General features: G+C 39.5%; 1 protein-coding gene across 2 annotated transcripts in view; it reads right to left on the reverse strand.

Annotated features, from left to right (window-relative positions):
- The window catches only part of LOC132158317 (nectin-2-like), a 66,866-nt gene that overhangs the window by 30,075 nt on the left and 10,654 nt on the right, over positions 1-26,137 (reverse strand). The window contains exons 2-7 of one of the 2 annotated variants that reach the window (XM_059567679.1): positions 15,126-15,235; positions 14,714-14,966; positions 12,788-13,084; positions 12,349-12,466; positions 11,241-11,389; positions 1,117-4,901 (exon numbers count right to left, since the gene is read on the reverse strand). In XM_059567679.1, the coding sequence (XP_059423662.1) occupies positions 4,360-4,901; positions 11,241-11,389; positions 12,349-12,466; positions 12,788-13,084; positions 14,714-14,966; positions 15,126-15,235 (1,469 nt within the window). In that variant the 3' untranslated portion in view covers positions 1,117-4,359. Of the gene's footprint in view, positions 1-1,116; positions 4,902-11,240; positions 11,390-12,348; positions 12,467-12,787; positions 13,085-14,713; positions 14,967-15,125; positions 15,236-26,137 lie in introns of those variants that run through there. The other variant, XM_059567680.1, reaches the window with a different exon arrangement.

Below are 26,137 nucleotides of genomic sequence, written 5' to 3' on the forward strand. Positions count from 1 at the left end.
CAATTAGAGCAGGCAGATGGCTAAATGGCCGAGAAAAAAAAAACCTCCAACTCCAAACGACAGTGACAAGTGTGCCAGGAGCACCGAGATTCTGACCCCATCAACTGAAAGAGAAAGAGCGGGAATGGGAGGGAAAGGACAGAATCTAGGGCACAGCTACTTCTGGAGGAAAACGTCTGTTACTTTAACAGACACATTTCTATCAGGGTCACACACAGCACTGAGAGGAATTCTGCCTGCTGAATACCTTTATTATGACACCAACTTTTTCGGTTTCACTCCCCACTCCTTTGCAAAGGTTAAATTTTAACCTGTTGGGATATGAGATCTGTTGCCTTTGTGTCAACAAAAAGGCTTTATTGAGAGCAGAGTTTGTGTAGGGCTGAACTATGCTGAGGCTGTCAACTTTATAACCTGAAGGAGAGAAACTTGAGTATGAACATTCCTGTGCTTTTTATATGGTTTATTTCTGACTTTCCATAAAAACAAGTTTGTTTGTTTTGTTGCATAGTTGCAGCGGTACATTTGAAAGTGTGGACAAACAATGATCTAAAAAAATGAGAGAAAAAAAAAAAATCACTGAACAAATGTTTCATAAGGCATTTTTGATTTCATCATCAATAAAGATTAAATTATTAGCACCATTATCATGATTAATTACAATAAACTACTGAATAAAATATGACTTAATATGATTTTTTTAAATAAGAAAACTCGATTGTCAGTAATGTTAACAACATAAAGCATTCACAACCTTCTATTGGTTTAATTTTACTCTCTCATCAAAAAAATACTATGGTGGACTATCATAAATTATCTGGCTAAATGAATCTGGATAAAACTAAAACGTCAAGACTATGCCATAACCAGAATAGAAAATAAAAAAATAGAGCTTTATGTGGACGCTTTATGTGTCGCTCTCTTGCACAACCCATTTAGCTCCATTTCAGCCGGCGGTGTTATTCGTGACAGGTGACTTATCAACACACACACACACACACAAACACAAACACCCCTGAACATTCACAACCTAGCCTGAAAAACACTGCAGGAAAACCAAACTAGAGATTTGATTGAGCCCCAGAGCATTCAGCACAAACCAAGAACACCATCAAATGTCTTTAAGACTTTAATAAGCAACCAAATAAAAAAAGAATATTACAAAGACTGTTAAAACATTCAGACAACCAAAAGAAAAACCTAAAAGCAACGCAAGGCGGTAAAGCATTTAGTAGCATAGATGTGTTGTTTTCTGTGTCCATGAGAGTTTGAGAGCACTGCTCAACAGTTTACAGCACAAACACATTACAGGCATCAATAAATCACTCTGAATAAAAACAATTAAAGCACAGATCATTAAAAAAAAAAAAAAAAAAAAAAAAAAAACGGAAAATCAACTGATATAAAACGCATTAACATTTTACAATATGGTTCAATATGCTAACATTAACGCGTTAAGAAACAAAAACATTTTAAAGCATTTATTAATTTAGGTTAATGTTAATTTTTGCATTTATGAATGTATTTGTAACATTTCAAGTCAAATAAATTAACATTACCCAATGTATTACGAACAATCAGTAGCCAAGATTTATAAATTAACATTAGATTCATAAATGCTGTAAAAATGATGTTATTTCATACCTAATGCATTAAAAATGCTAACAAATTGAACCTCATTATAAAGCATTAATAACTCAAAAAAAAAAAAAGTTGTATCCTTCATGCTCACAACAGTGAAGTATGATACACAAGGATGTGGCATCACTGTTTAGCATTATGAATATCATGTTTATATATTTATAGTATATACACAGGAGGGATGGTTTGTGACAATGACATTAAGGCTTTTAAATGTGCGTGTGTATGTGTTTACCAGGACTATGGACCAGACAACAAGGTACAACGGCATCGAGGAGACCGCAACATCCCATATTCACAACTCCTCTACTTAAACCATCTCCCAACGCAGAGGATACTTCCTTAATATTCTCAAGGCATCCGTTACTTCATTACGGAATTCCTGGAGGAGACGTTGAGCTAGAAGGTCAGTACGTTCTCCTATAATGAGGAGATAAAGCGTTCTGCCTCTCAGAGCACGAGTGACGAATTCACTTCCTCTACTCACACATTCACTGATCGCAGTCTGACCTTTCAATCAGGATGTAAACTAGGCAGCGTCTAAGCCATGGCCTATTCGGTGCCAGCCGGATCGGAGCGGCCCGTGTCAGACTGACCACCCTTTCAGAGGTGAGAACAACTTCTTTGAGCAGCATTGATCCAGACCTGGCACTAATAGGGTCACTGAATCAAGATGGAAGCCCTGGGAAAACAACTATATGGTACCCACTATGCCCTCAGAACAGACAGGGACACTTATAGACTCAAGGGCAGTTGGTTTGACGAATGATTTAGAGGGAGAAAGAATGTGTGTGTGTGTGTGTGTGTGTGTGTGTGTGTGTGTGTGATGTCCAGTTTAAATCACATTGTGTTTGTGTGTGAGACCCTGAGAGACTGGAGGAATAACTCACTGCCCTCGAGTCAGACACCACTTAACATGCTGACTCACTCTCACACTCACACACACACACACACACACACACACACACACACACTCCAAATACACCCCATAGAAAGCTTCCCCATGTGTATGTGTTTTGATACTAGATCACAGATGTAAATATGTAATATGTGCTCTCATATATATAGTACTGTACGCACAGAGCCGTGGTTGACATGCGCAACATTCGACCTGGATATTTACCTCGCTCCATCTCCATATTTACAACATTTAGAAGTATAGATTTTTTCATTTTTAAGAAAAATAAAATGTGTACATACAGTAGTTTACAATCACATCACATCGAACAATACGCACGATCTTTCACTCAGCTTCTTTATTTTATTTCCCATTAAACAAGGCAGTATATCTCACTGGCTGAGAGCAACGATAATAAAACAAGGAAATAACAGTATGCAATGCAAACTGTGGTGTATATTTAGCTGTGTGGCCATGGTAACCCTGGACTTGGGTTATAGTTAGAAATATAGATTTGTTGATAACTCATTAGCAATAGTTAATGCATTAGGTATCATCATCTACTGACTTTTAACAATATATCCACAGCATTTATTAATGTTGGTTAATAATGCCAATTTTGACATTTTTAACTTTTCAATTTTATAAATCAACATAAGTGAGTGAATTATGTACAAACATTAATAATGAATGATAGTATATTTATAAATTAACATGAACTTAGATTAATAAATGCTGTAAAAAGTATTGTTGGTTCATGATAACAAACCAATATTAACAAACTGAACAATATTGTAAAGTGTTACATGTGTGGCACACAATCCCTTTAAGATTAACTGTAACATGTTACATTTAGTCGAATTCTTCCTTTCTGTCAGGGTTTAAAGTTCACTGTGAAGAAGGATGTAACCCTGACTTGCTGTTTTTATTGCTACCGCTCAGCTACACTTTTTTACAACTGAATGCCTAAGGAAATTGTACAAGGAAAACTATAAAAAGCGCTGTCTTGAACTCATCTTTTCCTGACTAAATGGATTGTGAGTGAGAACAAACAAACCATTTATTAATGTTTGATTTGATTAGCCCCAAAGAACCAAATGATTCACTGGTGAGTCATGTCACAGGATTGAGATACTGACTGCTATATAATGAGTGAACTGTGCATGTCATCTCGAGATGGATGAGCGTGTGAGGATGAATTTACAGGAAGGAACGCCACATAGTTGTGGCTAGTTTTTAATATTAGACATGACTGAGTGTATATCAGATCAAAAGCACTGGGCACATTTGACTCCTCAAAATCTACACAATATGCAAGGACAGCTTCCATAGAGATGTAGGGTGTACTCTACTCTCAGTGAATCAAGATTGAAACTGGTTTAAGTGTGAAACCATGATCAATAGAAAATAAGAACAAGTTAAAACTATTACACAACAGCACAGTGGATTTACATATATAACTTCATGTGTGTGCATGTCATATATATATATATCACGCAGTGTCAACATCTGCAGTTTCGCGTTACTCAGAATGTGTCACCATGACAACAAGAGCAATAATTAGGAATGGAAGCCTGACAGTTCTGTATTTTGTGTGTTTCCATTTACTTCATCTGATCCTTCATTGTCTTAATCTGTGCTATACCCAGCATATTAATTCATCCATTCATTAACTTAATCCATCCATTAATCCTTCTCTCATGGTATTTGATGCCATAATTTGTTTTTACAATAAAATGAATATTCGTTAAGAGGAAGAAATTCAATCCTTCTGGAAGATGCCCACGAACACCCTCCTAGAACCTCTTTCTACTCTTCTTTTACACATAGACTGCAGTCCGAGAAATCACAGAGCCGTCCCTCTGGGACTCCATGTCATCATCTAGGTCAACTTCATGTGGGCGGAGCTGTAGGATGGGTCCGCCCCCACCGAAATGATCATATCGCTCATCTTCTTCTTCCAATTCATCGAATTTTTTCCTTTCTACCTCGTCCATCTCTCCACTAAGCAGGATATCCTCCGCGGTGTGAGTGTGTGTGGTCTCGAGCAAAGCCACGCCCCCCAGGTGCATGCCCTGATTGGCAGTTTTCTCATTAAGCCCCACCTCTCCTCTGTAAATGGGTGTGTTGTTGTTTCCGTTGTTTCCAGCGCCATTTTTGCCTGATTTGGCAGATCCAAAGAGGCGGGTGAAGGAGTCGTAGGGAGCACCGGCTGGCTTGCCGGTGCCACGGTAACCATGCTGTTGGCGGCGATTATGGAATACCAGAAAGTAGATGAGGACACCTAACAGTATGACGGCCAGAATACACGCGAAGATCACGCCTGCAATCACCCCCGTGTTTGAGGGGGGAGGTGGTTGTTCTAGAGGCAGAAAGGTTAAAAAAAGAGAGAAAAGGAGAAGAACAGAATTTAACAGAATTAGATTCATGGAAAGGAAATGGAAGTCAAATGTTTAAAGAACCAATAAATTTGTGGCTTATAGTCCATGTGTATTATATTTGAAGCCTATATTTTAGCAGACAACTATTCATTACTCCTCATGTTCTAAACAGATTCCTGTCCAATAACATACCAAAAAAAAAAGGTTCATAATAATGATACAAGTCGTTCTATATTTCCTATGATGGCCGACATTTTTTATTTATTTATGTGACTAAGTCAATAAAAAATTAACTGAACCAGTTTGCTTAGACACCAAAAATCTTATCCTTTGTAAGAAAATATGTATACATATTTTACAGATGAATAATTCTTACAACCCTTTTCCTCTCATGTTGTGAACAAGACTTGCATGCCAAACTGAACAAATGCCATGCCCATCTCATTCATTCAGTCAGTAAATCACACTGTGTACCGTGTGCCTTAATCCATTCAGGCCTTTCATATGATGACTCATTGAATGTATGTGAATGAATGAATGAGAAGTAAAACAAGAACAATCCGTTTACTTAAAAGATTCATTAAAAAAAAAAACACTAAATCATTCACGCGATAGGAGTTTCTCTAAGTGATTTCATGGGATCTTTACGAGACAAATGTGTGTGTATATGTTTAATCACATGAATTCATGTGGGATGGTGACATTTCTGTGCAATTCCTTAAGGGGAACTGCTTTCCATAAGGCCAGTTTGCAGCATTCACACTTACAACTGCACAACAAAGAAGGAAACACAGCACCAGCATGCAGCCTCACATAAAACAGAAAAGAGAGGAAGATGGACAAAGAGACGGATGGCTGGCTGATGGATGGATAGACAGATGGATGAGAGGAAGGAAGGCGTAAGAGAGGAGTCTGGGATTGACAGGGAAAGACAGCAGACAGACGCGTCGGCCTTGAAGCCACAAACACACAACAGCGCACAGCTTCTTCCTCAGTTGCCTGCGAATGTGTGCGCGAGATGAAATGAGTGTGAGAAGATGTGACTAGCACTGCTGAAAGAGAGCAGTGCATTGTTAACACCCAAAATAAACAACATCATCATCATCATCTCAAACTCTTACATTTTTCATTGATTGCCATCGGTTTTTCTTGTGGATCTTGCACAGAAACACCTAACGGCAGAAACAACAGGAACACAATGATGTCTGACTGCGTCAGTCGGCGTGTTCCCATTAGCCACCCACTGTGGCGGACTCTCTCCCACACATACACCTCTGCCTCCCACTGTTTCAGTCAGAGTGAGTGTGTTGTTCTGATCTTCGAGTCAATCTCTCACTGCCTGCCCGAGTCCTCTGAATTATACATGACAGTCTGATCATATAGCGGCCACACACACACCCACGGATCTACATGGCTTCATTAGCTGAAGATTTCACACTCACAAAAAGCCACAGAGGAGTGCTTGCCATGCCGAAGTCACTGTCACAATGCCAGGGTGTTGGCACATGAGTGTGCTCTGAGCAGTTTTCAGCACAATGTTATGTGGTTTCTAGGGTGTTCAGAGTGGTTTCTAAAGAAGACAAAGATCAAGAAGTAACAAATTTCTCATAAGCAATATAAAAATAAATTAATAAATATTACCTACTGCTTTACTAAGCTGTAATCCACAGAGGAACACTGGAATATTTTATGAAAAATTTTGGTCCCATAAGAAAGAGGAAGCCTAAAATCTGCAATAAGTGTAAATTTTCAAATTCATTGAATTTTCTAATTCATCCATGCATGTTTTTTTTTTTTTTTTTTATTAGTTTGACCTTGTAATTTTACCATCTAAATGTTATATCTTGAACTTCCAGTGACATGACGGACTTCTCTCTGGTGTCGTATGCTGGATTCCTCCAATCATTTAATCTTCTTAAATCCCACCCTTTTTTACAGTCGACTACAAGCTCACATTCCGATCTGATTCTGGACAGCAACAAGTCTGTGCCCTATATTTTTTCTTATAATTAATTTTACTCAATTGTGTGTCACAATGGCAGAAAAGATCTGCCACTACTTCTGTTAAAAGTTGCTTTAAAGTATCAAGTCATTAAAATAAACTTTCTGTGTACACATTAGAGCTGAAGATCTTTGCCCGAACCCGACGGGACCCGATGGGACCCGATGACCCTTATGCTGGCTCGGGCCGGGCTCGGGCTTGCGCTCCGGTTTGCGAGGTAAACGAGCGGTCATGTGATGCGTTTCGATTAGCGCGAGAAAGATGAGAAAATGGATGCTGAGTAGGTGTAACGGAGGCTTGCCTCTGGCGATTACATTTTGGTTGCACCAGCAACTAAAGCAAAGTCTGAGGTGTGGAAAAGTTTTGACCATGTTTATAATTAGAATAATAAGTAAATAATGACGCACCATCTGTGAGCGCAGGAACGCACTGAATCCATCTACAGTGGATTCAATAATTTTCCTCCACAAAAACATGTAGGCTTAGCCTAATCTCTGTGAGTAATGGTTTTTCAAATAACTAAATATTAATTGAGTCTTAAATGCATAATGTGGACAGAGTATACGCTAATATTAAATGTCAGCTGCTAGTGGCAAAGCAAATCCGGCTCAGCCTTTATCTTAATTTCGCCAAATACCCATCTAAATTTAAAATGTATGTTAATTTAATTTGTTAAAAAAGACTAGTTTTTATTCGTGCGTTGGTCTATTTATAGGCTAAATAAGCCTATGACTGTTTAGAGTGCTGAGATGTTACGATGTTACAGAGGACTTATTTTATTTCTTTATTTCAACTTCCAAGTGGTTAGTTATGAATAATGTTAAAACATGAATAAATGACTCATTCTTTTCAAAAGGCAAAAGAGCTGTGTGTGTGCGCACATTTGAATAATGTCGGGCTGTAAACGGGTTCGGGCTTTTAAAAAGCTCTCAATCAAAATGTACCTGTCGGGCTCGGGTCCTGTCGGGCCTAACTTTTAAGGCCCGATTACAGCTCTAGTACACATCCTCATGTTAATATAAAGTTAGAGAGGTTCAGTGTTGATTTGGACCCCACTGACTTTCATTGTAAATTATAATAAAAAATATTTAAAATATATTTTCTATAAGTTTGGAATGACATGACAGTAACAGTTTTGGGGAAAATATCCATTTAAAGGTATAATTCACCACAAAATTAATTTATTATTTTCTGTCATTAATTACTCACATTCATGTCGTTCCAAACCTGTAAGACCTTAATTCTTCTTTGGAACCTAAATTAAAACATTTTTGATGAAATCCAATAGCTCTCTGATCCTCCATTGACAGCAAGGGAACCACCACTTTCAAGGCCCAGAAAGGCAGTAAAGAAGTTGTTAAAATAGACATAGAATCTATGTCTTTGTCTACCAAAGATGAACAAATGTCTTAAAGGTCTGGACGACATGAGGGTGAGTAATTAATGAATGTGAACTCGTGAACATCACTAATTATATTGTATTACCACTAATGTAGTCTCTTTATCTTTCTCTAAGTACTAGCAGTATATTAATAAATGTACATATTAGTGCTCTGAAAGACTCTAAGTGAACGGCTGAGTGGATGAATGAAGCTCATTGATCTTTCCTGGACAGATGAGAGGGGAAAAATCTCTCTGAATGCCTCATATTCTCTATTCCTTTTTTTTGTCACACCACTGGATGAGAGAGAGCAGGAAATTTTTTTTCCATGACAGCTGGATGGAGAACATGACAGAATCTCCAGAGTTGAAAATGAATGATAGGGGAGAAAAAAAAGAAAGAGAGAACTGGGGGTTGAATCTAGGTTAGCGTGAGAGCAACATGAGGCACAGTGTTGAGAAATGATTTGGATTTGTAGTTGGATTCCCAGCTCTGGCTCTAGTGGTGGGCAAAACATGCTCCAAGGTATCTCTGTACCACTCTCGTGCTTTCAGGAGGAACACCGAGACAAGATCTGTGCGGGCCGACCTTAGTCACCATGGAGATGGCTGCCTGGGGTGAAGACAGCCACGCGACTGAGAAGGTAGTGGCCATTTCATGGCTGTCAAAATGGCTCCACTTAAGCAGAACCACTTCACGGCTAAGCAACACTTCCCGCGGCGCTCAACGGAAGATATCTCCTCTTGCACCTGACTCCTACACTACACGCCGCAAACACCAACTGAACACAACAAATTTTGTCCACACACACACGGCACAGGCTGGCTTTGCATTATGGGCTTGATTAGCATTTCCCTTCCGCTCTTCCTTTGACGGGAGGATAAGAGGCCGGGAGCTGAAACAGCAGTGACTGACTTATCCTCGCCGAGAGCCTCTTTTGTGAGGAGATGGTTGGAGAAGGAGGGTGGGTAGCAGGTTTGGAAGGCACAGAAGTGGTTCAGGCATACAAAACAAAAGAGTTTGAAGCAAAGACGATCAAAGTAATGCGAGTGGAAGAGATGAGGAGAGTGAAAGGATGCATGTGCGATGGGGATAGCCGTAGGTTCCCAAGGGGGTAGAAATGCCACCAGCGTTTATCCGCTCCACCCTCCTCTCTTGGTTCAGTCTCTTTTTGCTGGTCCTTTTCTCTTGCTTTCACTGCGTGAGAATATGGGAGGAACCAAAAGAGGAGGGAAGGCAAGATGTTGTAAGTTTAGTGTTTGGTGGGTGAATGTATTTTCTCCAAATGAGCTAAGATCTGCCTTCAAACCATACTGATCTGGAAGGACACATATGCAAGAGAGAGTGGGGATAGCAAAGGGGAATGGAGGAAGGTAGAAGGCTTTTAAATCCCAAGTTGTGAGAGAAAAGCACCTTTCCTCTACATTACCTAAGAGCTATTAGTCTTGCTCTGCACTAAAGCAGCTCAGTCCCTCCGCAGTCAACCATGTGGATATTTTATTCCATCAGCCTGTCACAGGACATCAGATCGGACCAGAAAAGCCTAGGAGAGGACAATTTGGCATCCCATGATGGCCATCAAATGTACTGTGGTGCTAACTTTAGCCATGAAACTCTGGGACGGGCAGGAGTTAACCAGGGGTCACAAATCCAACCCACACCCATCTGAACATCAGTGATAATACTGTCAAAAAAAAAGGAAAAATCTTAATGCATTTAAAAAAAGAATGCCTAAAATGTATTGACTTTGTCAATAAAGACAAGATGGATCAAAATGGATGGATGAAAATGTGAAGGAAAAAATTTACTTGTTTCAATAGAAATGTAGAAAAATACAATTGATTTATATAATCCAATCATATTATGCTGGGTAAAGACCTGATAGTCAACCGTTTTAGTAGAGGTTGCAGTAGCTTACTCAAACATATCTGAGTAAATTTATATCCATATTTACTATACTTTAATTCATATCTACTATACTATACTATACTAATACCTAATATTTATCCTGCAATAGATTTACGAAAGATTTATTTCATCATAAAATCCTAAAATAGGATCATAAAATAAAATCATTTAAAGAAAATAATAAATAGCAAAACTGTTCTCAACATTGATAATAATAAAAATAAAAATGTAACTTGATCAGCACATTTGCATATTAAATTGATTTCTGAAGAAACATGTAACACTGAAGACTGGAGTAATGTCTGCTGAAAATTCAGTTGTGCCATTACAGGAATAAATTACATTTGAAATGAATTCTATTTAACAATATTACTAAATTTAACTGATTGTGGCCTTGGTGAAAATGAAAGCATGGCAAAAAAAAAAAAAAAAAAATGTACGGACCCAAAGTGTGAGAATAAGCAACATAAACTTGTGCATTGCTTGTGTGGTGAAATCGCCTTTATAGCATGCTGTAAGTGAAGCAATATCCAACAAATTTTTGACATTCTTGTGAAAACAAAAAAACCTGACTTATACAGAAAACAGTGTCAAAACACTGCTCAACACCACCCAAATACAGCTGCACTCAACTAAACACTGCACATCTGCAAATCACAAACAAACACACACTCCTCTCTTTAGAAAACATCCTTCAGAATTCTATGGGAAATGTGTTGCATTTTCAGACATGTTTTACCAGATCAAGAAAGTCTCAGACTAAAGTAAAATACGCCACCAGAGAGTCAGAAACATTTGAAGGCTGAGGGATGACAGAGCATGCGGGGTGATCTTGAGAACAAATAGAATGACGAACAAAACACATACAGAAAAGAAAAGTTCCAACAAACTGCCTTATGTCTGAACTGTAACCCTTTGGTTGTCTACAATTAGGTCTCATTTTTCCAGCTGCTGCCCCTGTCACCACCTCACACTCAACACTTGAAATGTGTGGGAACCTGTAGTCAAATACTATATAGACAGACTCACCCCTCACGAAGACGGCGACCTGATCTCTGCCGGATCCCAAACTGTTTCTGACCTCACAGATGAAGGTGGTGTTGATGGTGTCATCCACTTTCTGCACAGCGAGACGGTTTTCCTGCACCTGCACCGTTTCAGGCATCAGACCAGACAAACTGAGGGACAAAAACCAGACAACATTAGCACAGCATTTATGACAGAAACTAATCTTAAAAGACCTATTGACTACTAGCATAAAGTCTGGTCCACTTTGTAGCTTATTCTGGCCGAGAACCACACACTTAGAAGAAGCCATCTGACTCACATTTTATGTTTTTACATGCCGTTTAGAGGAGGGTCCTTACTCCCAGAACTTGTGTCAAAGCCAGCCAATCAGACTGAGAACGTGCTTTACATTTTTGTCTGCGATTTGCATCAGAGGCTTCATCAAAGGACAATCTGTGGTTTATTTTGTCATTATCTTAAGCAGAGTGCACACTACGATTTTCACAGTATTTTAAAATTGCTGTTTGTCAGACTATACGATATGACCCCAGTAAGATTTTTGAGTAAATGCCAAGGCACACTGTAGCGACATCAATGATACACAGCCTAGCCAAGACTTTGGTCATTCCTTTGACTTTCAGAAGTTCAGCAATCAAACTCCATGCAAAATTTCAGACACCGCCAAAACCTCCATCATTCATTTTCCTATCCTGCTCCTGGAGGGCCAGTGTCCTGTGTTTAACTTCGATCTGCCCCAACACATTTGCGTGGAAGCTTCTAGCAATCCTGAAAACTTAGATTAGCTGGTTAAGGTGTGTTTAATTAGGATTGGAGCTAAATTTGGCTGGAAGGCAGCCCTCCAGAAGCAGCATTGGACAACGCCGAACACACCTGAACCAGTCAGGAACACTAAAAAATGCCGGCAGCTGTTTTGGAGCCAAACTATGCAGGAAAGGGGGCATCCAGGAACAGGACTGGAAAACCCCACATGAAGCAATCAAAGACTGAACATTGTGCCCAATGAAGTCATTAACGAGCTTTAAAATATGATCAAATGTGGCCTTCTACTAGTGTAAACCTGGCTAATGGGAAAGACAAATCAGAACTGAAAGTAAAAAGAAATGCTCACGTTTTCCAGGTGAAGGTGGTCGGGGCGGGGTTTCCATCTGCCTGACAGATCAAAAATGCACTTGTCCGACCCTTGTACCAGTTATCATCATACCCTTTGATCTGCACCTGGGGAGGATCTTACAGAAAGAAAAAGACAGAGTAAATAGCTGTATCGAACAACCAGCCTTTATAAAATGAGTTTAGCTCTGAGCCACTGAAGTCTTGGACAAATTGAACATTGATCAGCGGCCTCTATAATGACCTCATTGACCCTGTTTCTGGTCCAAGCAGCTCTGTAAAGCTTTAGGTTAATTTGCTTGATGGCCGTTACTAATGTCTGGCATATTGTGTAGACACATTACTGGCCAAAACCAATAGAGACATGACTCACTAAAGCAATTCTCGGCTATAGCAACAGGAATTTATATCAGTAGTTTCTGGTGTGGTTGAAATCTTACATTCAACATTAAGTTTCATCGGGAAGATCTCGGGTTGGGACATGGTACGGTGTGTCACCACGCAGCTGATGTCTTTGCCATTATCCGACGGTTGCGGAGCCAGCATGTAGGAACTCTGGACGCTGACCGTATTATTCTGATTATTCGTTGTGCTTGGTGTCGTCACGTTTCCTTTAAGTGGTGTGGACCAAGAAATGGTCGCTGCTGGACGGCCATTGGATGATTCACAGCTTGCCACGATGACTGGGGTTTTGCCGGCAGTAACTATGACAGTTGTAGCTGTGTTCATTGGTTTAGCTGTGGAAAAGAGAGAGAGTCTGACCTTTATTTGATGCTATAATGTGAGAGAGGGTAAGGGAAGATGAGAGGAGGAGGGGAGGAAGTGGAGACGGGAAGATCACAGCTCGGCTTGTTCTGCCACACGCTAGCACAGCGCTCACATTGTACTCATGTTTTGCTCTGAGAAAGACATCAAAGAGAGGGAAAGGAGAAAAGCAGGGGAGACGGGGAACGACAGGGAAGCGACGGCCTCTCAGCATGATAAGCAGGCAGATCAATAGCAGGGAGCGAGAGGAGGGAGAGGGCAAGTGAGCGAGAGCCTTGCCAAGGTTACTGCCACATTTCACACACATTAACAGCAGCACAATTGATCTGACAATACCATTTATAAATTCCCTTTAAGCCCCGCAAACGGACACAGACGTGAGTGTGAGTCTAAGTACACACATATTCTTTAAAAAGACCAAGGCTGCAACTGACAAATATTTTCAGAATTGATCCAAGCACTCACTTGACGTTTCAGTCCCCCACCCCCCAAAAAAAAAATTTGAAAAAAGTTGTCAATTATATTGTCCCAGTATTTTATCTAAAATAATGTTTTATGTCGATTGGTACTGCAAATAATCAGACATAAAAATGCCTAATTCTCCTTCTGATTTTGTTGATTTATTCACCATTTTTAGATTAGTTGGATTTAAAACAGCTATTTTCCTTTCTTATTTTACTGTATTTTATTAGGAAAAATTTACATATTTCAATTTAATCATGTAAAAAAAAAAATTTCCCACTAATTTACAATTTTCAAGATGGCTTTTTTTTTTTTAATCTTTCCAATAACTGGATTTAAAAAACACAATTCTCCTTTGATTTTAATTGAAAAACAGTTCTGTTAATTATTTTTTTTTACACTTTTCTAAACTAATCAGATTATTTAAGTTAAACTTCCTCCTTATTTTACTGAAGAAAAAGTATTCCATGTCTTGTTCTCCAACAAACAATTTACAAACTAATTAAAATTCACCTATTAAATAACTACATATACTTTGATGGATGCACACAAAGCACTTTGCTAATGCTATACACATAAAATACATATACATTTTATTACTTATCCAATTAACTGCTAATTAAATTTGATGATCAATTTCTTTATAATTTTATTTTATGATTTTATTGATTATTTGCAGTTGTCGTTTCTTTTCCTCCTCCCCACACAAACCAAAGACTACAGAAATATAAAGACGGTTTACTCCTTTACTTTTAAATGGGAGAAACTGCAACATGAAATATGGTGGGATAGTCCCTCCTTCTAAATGAAAGAACCAATCGTTGATTGGTAAAGTCATTGTGTCACTCAGCGGCTGTTAGAAACATAGTCAAACCATAGTCATAAACGTGTTGGAACGACGCATGTGCATTGGCTGCTTTAGCCTGAAAAATACACTTTTTTTATCACTATTTGAGTAGTTCAATTAAGATTTTGTTGCTAAATTGAAATTGAATGAAGTAATTTAATCGCGAGTTCGGCGATCAGTTTTTGATATTTCAGGATTCCCCCATTCATTTAAATAGGGCATGGCGTTGCAAGTATGGAGGCTAAGTGAACAGACTTTCCTTGAAAGGGGCTTTGCACAAACTCATACTCACCCAGCATGACCAGAGAAGAGACGCCCTGTTCGTTGCCAGATGGGTAGGTGGCATATTCACAGATATATCGGCCCTCATCTGTCATCTTCACATCTTTGATCTGAATGGATGGGTTGTCCAAAGAGGGTGGAACTGATATAAAGCTGACACGTCCTGTTAGAGGGGATGTTGTTGGGTAATTTACCCCAAAGCTTGGATGGAAAACTGCAATGTTGGTTCGCTCCATGTCAGTTCGTTCAAAGATCCATGACACCTGCATGCCAAAGAAAACAAATCCAAAATCAATTTGGATGACGACCAACACTTCCAGATCATCAAATGCTTTTAAAAAGTTATTTCCATGACCCCAGCGAACAAGTTCTTTCTACAAAATCTTGTTCACTGGGTTGGCAAGAAACAGTTGTTTTCAGACCTGAGTGAGCTGGGTTTCGCCTGGGTTTGGAAACTGGCATCGCAGTGTCACTACCTGACCAGGATATGACACGACTTCTGGCTCCACCTTCACGCGCTGAGCCAACGCTCCTGGAAAGAGAAAAAGAAAAGGCCATGAGAACTGAAAACAACCTTCACTTCTGTCCGAATAAATTCAGATGACCCGGCTGCAGCCACCTCGCTGAATGTGCCAGAGAGAAATTCAGCAGCAGTCTAGGAGTTCAGGGATGGCAAAATAAGAAATGATAAATGAGGTTACAAAAAAACAGCAAGTAGGCCAATGTGTCTGATCTCAGCCGGGTTGTGAGAGTGTGTGAATGTGTGTGTGCAAGCGTGTGTGAAAGTATCTATATATTAAAAAAAAAAACATTCAGCTTGCTCTCACCATGAAGCATTCATCATCCACCACCACCATCCTGACAGAACACATTCAACGAGTGCATGTGTGTGTGTGTGTGTGTGTGTGTGTGTATGTGTGTGTGCACATCAGTGGGGATTAAAAGTGGTAAAGAAATGAAAACTGCACACAAAACACAGTTAAGTATCATGGGAGCACTGTATATGTCAGAGCCTTGGTGCTTATGCGGACCTGCTAGTTTGAATCCGACTCGCAACATTTTCTAATTCTATTCTCCCCATTATTTCCGGTCTTCTCCTTCTATAGCTTTGCATAATGCAGAAAGGTGTCGCCACATTTACCGTTTTTAATGAAATTTTGCCGGCTCATTTCAGGAAGAATCTATGCAATCATTGGTGCCAATAGCCTCATGGTTAGTGTGCCGACATAACGCAACTATTTTCACGCCAACCCGAGTTTGATTACTGTCTGGAGGTCCTATGCCACTCCCACTCTATCAAATGCTTTCCTTTCAATTTTCGACAGTCCATCTGAATAATAAAGGAATAAAAAGCCCTTAAATAAAGCTTAAAAAAAGAATCTGATATGTACACTTTAGATATTATTACAGTATGTATGCTCCGTGTACTAATATGCTCCCTTTAGGGTAAATGCAATACAAAGTCCCAATGTGACCTATTTTCCTGAGAGTGTACAGTATATGTAGGTATAAAACTAGTTTGACCAGTTTGTCTGCTAACCAGCTGAAAAGACTGAAACTCACGAATGAGAAAACACAGCCTTATCAAAACTGTGACGTTTAGAGGGAAAGAAAAAAGGAAGAGGCGGCTTGAAAAAGTAAACAGGGTTTATGGGAACTCTGAATTGTTTCCTTATTAGTTTTATCAGGAACAGACAGTGGCGTTCAAAAGTCCTTATTGAAAATATGTGATCCAAGATTTCTCGGTCACAAAAACAATTTGTGATATTGATAATGTGTCTCTTTGTCTTCTTTCACTGAAGCTCAATATGCTCTGGAGAACATGATCATCAGGCTTTTACACAAACTTACGCAGCTTTAAAATAAGCGTGGAAGTACAAACTAAATACTTAGACATTCTCTTTTCACCCAAATTGTGACGCTGAAAATACATAAAAAATACATTTATATTAATAAAACTATACATTTAATTAGAAAATGCAAGCATTTTTTCCAATAGTGGTCTTTTGGATCCCACTGTGTCTCTTTCTGTCTGTCGCAGGTGCTCAGTCTGAGCCGAGGGGGTGTGTGCGATTACTTCTGAGCCTGCGTTTAGAACCGCTGAGCCCTGTTATTGAAAATCTCTCCCTCTCCGTCTCTCTCTGGATGGAGAGTGAGGATAGGTCATTACACCGATGTGCAGAGCAAGTCAGCAGTCCATCAGAACACTAAACACATACACTTCTCACCTCAACATACAGCAGTGCGGTGTGTAAATGGAAAGGAGGGAAGGGGGCAGAAGATAGAGAGATTTAATAATAAACTGAAAGCACAGGAGAGATACAAACCACCTCAGTCAGCGCAGATTGCATTTTTCTCACAAATGTAAAAGGTTGTAAAGAGATAGACGTACAGTTACTTGTATATCATACAGTACATATATATACTGCATAGGTGATCTTCAGGTCCTAATCTAGTTTTTTAAACTGGGTTTAGAGGAAAAGTTCAGAGATAACTAAAAACTAACAAATCTATATTTTTAAGTAAATTACAAAAATAATATATGTAGAGAAAAAAAATTACATAAAAAATAAGTATAACAATATAAATACGGTAAAACAAAAAAGTAAGAAAGCCCCTGAGCTGAATGATCAACCACCCAATTAAAAGAGTGCTTGTCTATACAGCAACTTCGTTTTCATTAATATAAAACAAAAAATGACAGCTCCATGGATCAAGGTCCAAAGCAGCATGTAAAACAGAATGAGAGACAGAGGCTGTGTGTCAAGAATGTTTCTCTTTGCTTGCCGCCTGCAGGTGACATGCCACACACACACACACACACACACACACACACAGAGGGTGTTTATGTAAATCACACACCACCCAGGAGGCCTGTCACCCATCATCATGTCACACACACACGTTTGTTTTTGTGAAAAGTGGGGACATCCCATAAGCGTAATGGTTCTTATACTGTACAAACTGTATATTCTATGGCCCTACACCAACCCTACCCCTAACCCTAACCCTCACAGGAAACTTTGTGCATTTTTACTTTCTCAAAAAAACTCATTCTGAATGGTTTATAAGCGTTTTGAAAAATGGGGACATGAGTTATGTCCTCATAAGTCACCCTCTCCTTGTAATACCCGTGTCATACCCATGTCATTATACAGAGTTGTGTCCTGATATGTCCCAAAAACAAGAGTACACACACACACACACACACACACAAGGAACAAGAAAAAAAAAACGGTTTAGTCTAGTGTGGACGGTGACAGACGAGTGCCCAGAATGAAGGTTTAGATGGGAGACGACGCGCTATGACTACCAATTGAGTGTGTGTGTGTGTGTGAGAGTAGACCTTCATTTTGTATCGCAAGGACAGATGACGGAGCATACAGGTTCTATCTGCAGAGCTTATTATCACTCACACTCAAACATAAGCGGAGTAAATGCGTGGTAAGCAGGAAAATGGAGATGTCCAGTGGGTGAATGAGAATCATTCATGACACAGCGGATGTGAGCAGAGAGAGGAATAAAGACTGAGGGGTGGAAACAGATGGAGATGAACAGCTGGAGGGGGTCCGTGGGGAGCACGGCCGTGCGTGTGTTTGCATGTACAGTAAACATGTTTATTTATGTGCATACGCAGATGTCTCCAATTGCGAAACTGTACCGTCTGTTTTGGGGAACTTTTTGCTACTTCTTATTGTGAAATGTGCTTATTCAGCAAGGACTGCATTAAATAAAAAAAGTGTGACATTAAGGACTTTTATATTGTTATATAATTTCCAGTAACTGCTGTTAAACTTTCTATTTCTTTTGAACTTTCTTTATAAAAAGATTGCTGAAGAAAGTATCACAGGTTTTTACTAAATTAAGGAGAACGGTTTAAAAACCATGAAGTAAAATCTTACCAAATCCAAGTACAGCAGTCGTTATTGCATAATAGCTTACATTGTTCCTTCTTAAGTAAATGCATCTTGCTTTAAGGAAGTTAACGAACCCAAAAAAATGCAGTATGCAAATCACAGTATGTCAAATTAACGAGATCTCAGATGTCCGAATACTCCGTATTCATGAAACAGTCAGTAAACAATCCCCAGATGACCTGCTGCATCTGCTGAGAGTCTGAAGCCAAAGTGCAACCAGTGGACACTTCGCTATCCCATGAGGCCGCAGGAGCAGAGTTTAAAGTAGTAGAACAAAAATAGTAGAGAAGTCAATCTGCATTGTTTCAAGTCTAAGTGCAATAGGTTTCTATCATTACTATTTACTCCCCCCTCATGTCATTCCAATATTTTGAAGAACGTTGGTAACCAAATAGATTACACTGGCTTCCATTGTACGTATTGTGTATTATGCTCCAAAGAAGAAAGTCATGAATTTTTTGAACAACATGAGTAAATGATGAGATGATTTTCATTTTTGGGTCAATAATCCCTTTAAATTGTGCTTGTAAATTGCTAACACCTAGGTAAATTATTTTTAGCATGTGTCAAAGTTCACCATTGACTAGTACACAAATACGGGAATTCGTACACAGCCTTGTGTCTGGAACAGATGCCCTTCAGAATCAGCATTCAAATATTTCAATGGTGTTATTTTGACCAGATATTTTTGTATCAAGGGTGTGTGATAAGGAGCTCAAATGATAACCCCTCCCCCCACCCAGCCACCCACTCTCCACACACACAGAGGAAAAAGTGCAGTTGTCATGCAACTCCGTTCACTTTTACCACACACACACATACAGTCACAATTATGAGCTAATGAGGCCTGAGACACAGAGTGAGGGCCATGTGCGGCTTGAAATGAAGCACAAAATAAATCAAATATTTGCATCTTTGTTCAAACACGTGCAACACACACACACACACAGATGAGAGGAGTGACACATGACCAGGGCGAAGGGACTTCCATCCTACAGGCTAAATTATTCATCTGCCACTTACGACCAAGGCAGAAAGAGACAAGAATAACAAGATGTTTTCTGCAAGGCCTGAAAGAGAAGTGTTTCAATCAAATAAATCATGGGCTTCTCGTTGTCGATTAGAAGTGTGACAATGTGTGCATCGCTACAGTCATTCCTCGTTTTACTGGAAACGTTGAGCCTTCGCTTGCACATATTCTGGGCTTGTAACAGCCATCAATCATTAGTGTATCTTGAATGTTATTGACCAGAGGTGGCCAATCAGATGAGGCGAGATAAGGAGATGAATGATTGCTGTTTGTTTGTGCTCACAAAAAGATTAGACAACGAAAACCAAACACACACACACACACACACGCTCAGAGGTAATCTGAAGACTAATCTGGAAAACTGTGTGTGTGGAAAAACAGGTTTTGCTTTCATAGTGGGGATAAAATGTCCCAGAAGAGCTTTCTAATGACATCTGAAGCACTCTATTTCTATATTATTCAATAGTATTGATATTAAAAATCTAGCGAGCTTACAAAACACATTTGCTTTTAGTCCAAACCACATTCAAAGTAGATGTTTTGCATCTAAAAGTCATAAACTTAAACGAAATAAACTTCCTCCTTTCAGTCCTCATCCTGTACATAATGCAAACGTAAGTGATAGGTACAAGCCACGTGACTTGCCTTTGAACAAACAGATAATCAAACACTTCTGGTTTCTCTTTACTTCGGTTCCCCTGCACACATACAAATGCCCTCGTCTCCGTCTGTGTGTGGTGTGTAATTGGATTCCTGTATTTTCCAGAAGGAGGGAACCCGTCCGGGTAGTTGCTTCTGGGTAAAAGTAAAGAGACTTTACAATCTCCAGCCACAGCTAAGAGACCGCAGCCAATCACATTATACTAGGCTTCACTCGGGTACAATAGCAACTCAAAGAAGGCTCGTGTTTACCTAACAATCCTCTGAAGAACTGATCAAGGACCTGCCATGAGGCAGAATGACTTTAGGTTTGTCTTACTCTCTTGTACTTTCTTTTTTGTTAGGTTTTATGAATGTAACATCAGTAAGCAAGCAAGCAAATCAATAAATAAATAAAATCACATAACTTGGTTAGCCCTTACAATAACCTTCAGGATTAATATTATACAATAGTTCAGTAGTTCATGTAGATTTCAGTCTAAATTAAATATGAAATAAACAATATTATTGTTTTGTTTATGTAAAAGTGCTCTTTTCATTTCAACCTATAGTCAAAAATTCATATGTGTGGACTGTGAAACACAGCAGACTTTACTTATATGCATTTATGGAGTAATTAATAAATTTTCATGTCAATCCATGCTATTATTTACCGCAAACAATACGCTGTCACTTTTATTCAGCGTGAGCAGAAATGATCTCTGCACTGCTGCAGACGCAGTGCTCCTGAACTCACTGTGAACACTTTAATTGATGCAAAAAAAAATAAAAAATCTGCACTGCATCCGCACTGGAAATGTAGAAAGTGTGGTCCTGGCGTTATGTGTGTGCACTGCGAATGTGTATAAGAGCATGATCTCCAGGAGAGTGTGCAAGTGCTGAATGATTAAATACTGGCAAGAATAAAAACAAACAAAAAAACAACGCAATTTATAAACTTTAGAAGACGATTCAACACTACCTCGACTGAGCAAGTGACAATTCCTGTGTCAACAGTGAACAGTGGAGCTCGCTTATAGTCAGACGGGATGTGATTTGAAGCCATTTGCACATTTTGAGAAAGAAAGTGAGAGCTTTTTCGGTTTGTGAAATTACTTCTCACATAAGGTTTTCAAATTACTTTATAAGTTATTTAATAAAGAAATATGAATTGTTCCTAACCTTCAGCATTATAATAACATGTCATGCCAAACCTCACAGCAGGCACATCGTCAGTTTAAGACTGGCTTATGAGATTGGCCTTTTTAGAGACCGCCATCTAAACATCCCAATGAGATTATCGGCCAATAGCGATCAGTTTACGATCAATCAGAGCACCCCTAGTACATTCAATTACTTGTTCAGAAAGACTCAAAGATGTCAGCACCTTGTGGGCAGCATGCTGAAATACAGGGCCATTGAGCTACAGGCTAACAAATAATTTTTGTGGAAAATTAAATGTGAATCATCTGCCTTTATCAGCATGTGTCATGTCAAAGTCAAAAAAAAAAGAGGAAATCTATCAAGAGATCAGTCACTACCTGCCACACTTCTGCTGATAGCACACACACACAAGATCGAACACCCCCAATTAATTAAACTAGCTCTCTATAATTACACTGATCTTCAAAGAAGGTGACAGAGAGAGAAAGAGAGAGAGGGAAAGGTGGGGGGATAAATCAGAATAAAATAGAAGGAAAGAACAAGGGGCTGATTACATGAATACATGCATCAGTGTTGTTGACTTCTGGGAAAATTGAACAGAGGTACAATATACATTAAGCAGATCATCAAAGAGCTAAATATGACATGTACGAGAGGGGCTAAAGGAAACACACACACACACAAGTATTAAGCTGTTAAATGAGCTGGCTGCCGGCATCTCCTTTTAAAGGATGTGAAGGAGATTAGGCTGAGGCGACAGAGATTTGCCACCACTTTTGATTAGGAACAGATCATCCTGGATTTTCTTTACATCACACGTACACACTCGCACATCAGAGACGTGGCTAATTACAAACGCACACAGGCACACACAAATGCCCTAACACACTCCAGCAGCGGTGTCTAACTAATTACCTTCTGGAAATGAAAGGATCTGCAGGAGAGAGGAGAGAAAGAGACTTTAACACCTGGGAGAGCAGAGATGAGACAGTTATCATTTTAACACCTGAGAAATGAGAGAAGAGAAACAGTAAGGAGACGAGATGGAGGAGAAACAGATGAGAAGAGAACACAACACAACATGAGATAAAAAGAGATGAGAATAGAACTGCTATCACTAACACTGGACAGAAGAAACAACTTAAGAATAGTATGAGAATTAATAAAGCCCCTTTCACACTGTGATTCCGGAAAATACACAGGTAATGTGTCCCGGTGATTGTTCCCGGGTCGCTAGATTTAGCCCCTTTCACACTGCCAGTGATTACCCGGAATATGTGCGCACGTTCACACACAACCCGTAAAGGTCCCGTGAAGACGTGACATCAGAATGTTACGTGTAATGTACGAGTCGAAAACGCTAGGCATGTTAACTTTCACTGAAGCTGGCGAACGATCTCAGCTTCAGCGCGGAAAGTGAGGAACAAACTGATCTCTGCTTCATTAGTTTGCACATATTTCTGTCGTCGCGAACACTGATCTGCCTTCAAAACACCTGGTAAAAGAGTTGCGCGATAACGTGCGTCATCACTACGACACACCCTTTGCGGCATTAGTTCTGGCTTTTGTTCACACAGAGCTCGTTCCAGGACTGAATCCGGCAATGATACTAGGTCCCCAACCCGGGATCGATCCCGGAATCAATTCCGGGACGTGCTTGCGTTCTCACAGAAGGTGACCTGGCAATATTCTGGGTCCAACGTGCAGTGTAAAAGGGGCTTAAGACAGATAAGATAAGAACAAGATGGTCAGCAAAAAGTTAACACTTTGAAGAGATGAGAAAGAGTTGAGAAAAGTTAAGACTGCTATCATTTAGCACCTGAGAAAGGAGAAGGTAAAGAGACAAGAGACCATTTGGATACCAAAATGATTAATCAATGAATCATTATTCCTTCTTTAATGATTCTGAATCAATCCAGAAAAAATTGGCACATTTACTAACTAGATCAAGCTATTCAAAATGGTTAAACTTTAGATTCAAACATGAGGTGCCGAAAGACTCCGACCCCTAGAGGAGAGGTATATTACAAAACCTGGAAAAGAAAAGAAAAGATGATGGGAAAGCAGAAGGTTATCATCATCTGCTTCTCCTCAAACACAGCGGTTGACACATTCCAGAGCAATTCAGTGAAGGAACTCTGCTTATCTATGAATGATCAGCCAGAAAAGATCCAGACGCTGGGAGTCACCCTCATCACCCTTTCATTTCCGGGAATAAGGAAGGGTGAAACAGAAGGAGGGAGAAGAGAAAAAAAATAAAAAGAGAGCGAGCAGAGAAATGCAACAGCTGTTTCCCATCACATCTGCACATAGACACGGCCATCAGCTCACAGATACTGCCCTGCAGAGGAGAGACACACACACAGGGTGGTGTGTGTGTGTCTATGGATGGTCACAGTGGGGGTGAGCGGTAGATGAAATATGGAGAGAAAGAAGGGGGAGATAAAGCGAGAGTTGGAGTTGAGCTGGAGTAACCTGCTCTGCATTCCCCTTGAGTGGGTCTCTCACTCCCTCAGACAGCTGAAGTTCCTCTTGCTCTCGCTCCTTTTTTCTGACACTCAGAACAAGAAGGGCCTGTGTGAGTTCAAAGATGAAGGAACCCAAAGGAAAGTGTGCGAGTGTGTGTGCAAATGTCCTCATCAGACCCTGCTACACTGTCAAGACATGCCAGCCGCAGCAGCGAGAAGGAAACATTCATCTGAAGCTGAGCATGTCTAAGGAATGGCACCTCGCACAAGTGAAAGGGTTGTTTTTTTACATTCATTTTGAAGAAAAATTAAACTAACATTTACACATGAAGCAACTACAATAAAACACTGTGGACTGGAAGCACACAGACACAAATTGCTGCCATGCGGAGTTGCTCATATTTCAGTGACTGAGAGATTAGGCAAATCCACTTTGCGGAAAAAAAAAAAACTACACTCACACATACCTCTAATAGGGTGTGAGGTCATAAGACGGGTTGAGGGGGGGATGCCATTTCCATGGCAACAGATAAATTACCCCCCCCCCCCCAAACACCCCTCTGAGTTTCTGTCTCCGGTAACCGCTGGGGATGGAGACACAAACACAGTTAGCAGTAGGTTTATCTCATTCCAGGTCACCATTGAGAACAAATGGTTGAAGGATAATAATGAATCAAACTGAGTGGAGATGAATCAGACTGAAGGTCTCGTGTTGAAACACACAAACACACACATCACCCTCTAAATCTCACTCTCACAGGCTTTCAAAGCATTTGTTGACTGATAATGGCCACTTAAGTATACAAACCCCTATGTTGTTTGCTTTGCTTTCAGTCTGAATGACTGAACTCTCCACAGCAAAGAACTAAACCAAAATATTTAATTGTTAGTTCAAAGAGCCATCATTTAGAGCATCTCTGATCTAAACTGATTTACACACATGCAATTTACTTACCAATGCAAACTAAATGAAAGCTAATTAGTTCTACTTCAAACTAATTTTAACCTAAAAACCAAAAAAAAACTGAAAAATAAACAACTTTAATTATGATCTTCCAGTGACATTTCACAAGCATTTTGTTTCCAAAATGCTTTTGCACACACATACCAAAAGTCTCTGTGCACTATTTAACCCTGTCGAACTCCATTATAGTGCACCAGGTCAAGCGGTTATGTCTCGCTTCTTTCCATCTGTTCTCATCTCTCATCATCCATCTCTTTCTGCACTCATCCCTTTCTTTCCATGCACTTATATGTATTCATCCATACATAAATGCAATAAAATCTGGGAGCTAACCACTATATGAAAGACATAATGCAAATTAGCGTTAACATTAAATTTTCCCTTTTTAATTTGCTTAAAAATTCATAAATGACAGCAAGCCTCTTAGTACATATTTAAATATGGTATAAAGTGGGCATGCATTGTAAATTCACAAATTTTCTAAATGCATGTTATTGATCTTATGAACAATTTATCCATGAAGAAGCCAGACTTCTGTCGGTAAGTCTATTTAAACTCTGCCTCTTTCTTACAATCAACTGCAAGCTTGAATTCAGATCTGCCTCCATCCAATCAACAACCTATAGAAACAAGTCCATAGCCTAAATTTTTTCTTTTTTGAAAAAAAAAAAAACATCAAAATGCGACTTTACAGTGAACTGTCTCTCGAAACCCATTTAACTTCCATAATGTGATGTATTTCTGAGTGAAATGGGATATTTAATGAGGTAAAAATAGAGGTTGATTTTATCATACCAGATACATACCAGCACAGATGAATTATTCACAACAAGACCAGGAAAGTGCATTAAGACAAAAATAAAGTTAATTTTAATTTCACATTTACTTTAACACCTACAGTCTTCGACTGCTAGCAAGAAACTACTGCAAATCTCCAAGTACTGCCAGGAACCCTCCACGCCCAAAGGTTTTCAGTTTTGCGGGTTGAGTTCCCATCAAAGCAAAGGACCAAACGCGAGGAGGCAAGAAGAGATCTCAGAGAAAAGCAGAATGCTAAAGAAGGGGGATTTGTTTCATCTGCTCTCACCAGCAACGACATCAAATAAAATCTCTCACACAAGGTGAGCATAGCATAACCATGCGGCTCAATAAGGTTGTTTGAACAAATCCATTTCAAATGCTAAAAATCGATCTGAAAACACGTTTGCAAAGCCTCTCCACGTGAGAGCTGCTTGTTTGTCAGCCACACTTC

Source organism: Carassius carassius, chromosome 15 (genome assembly GCF_963082965.1).
Source record: "Carassius carassius chromosome 15, fCarCar2.1, whole genome shotgun sequence".
NCBI classification, from domain to species: domain Eukaryota; kingdom Metazoa; phylum Chordata; class Actinopteri; order Cypriniformes; family Cyprinidae; genus Carassius; species Carassius carassius.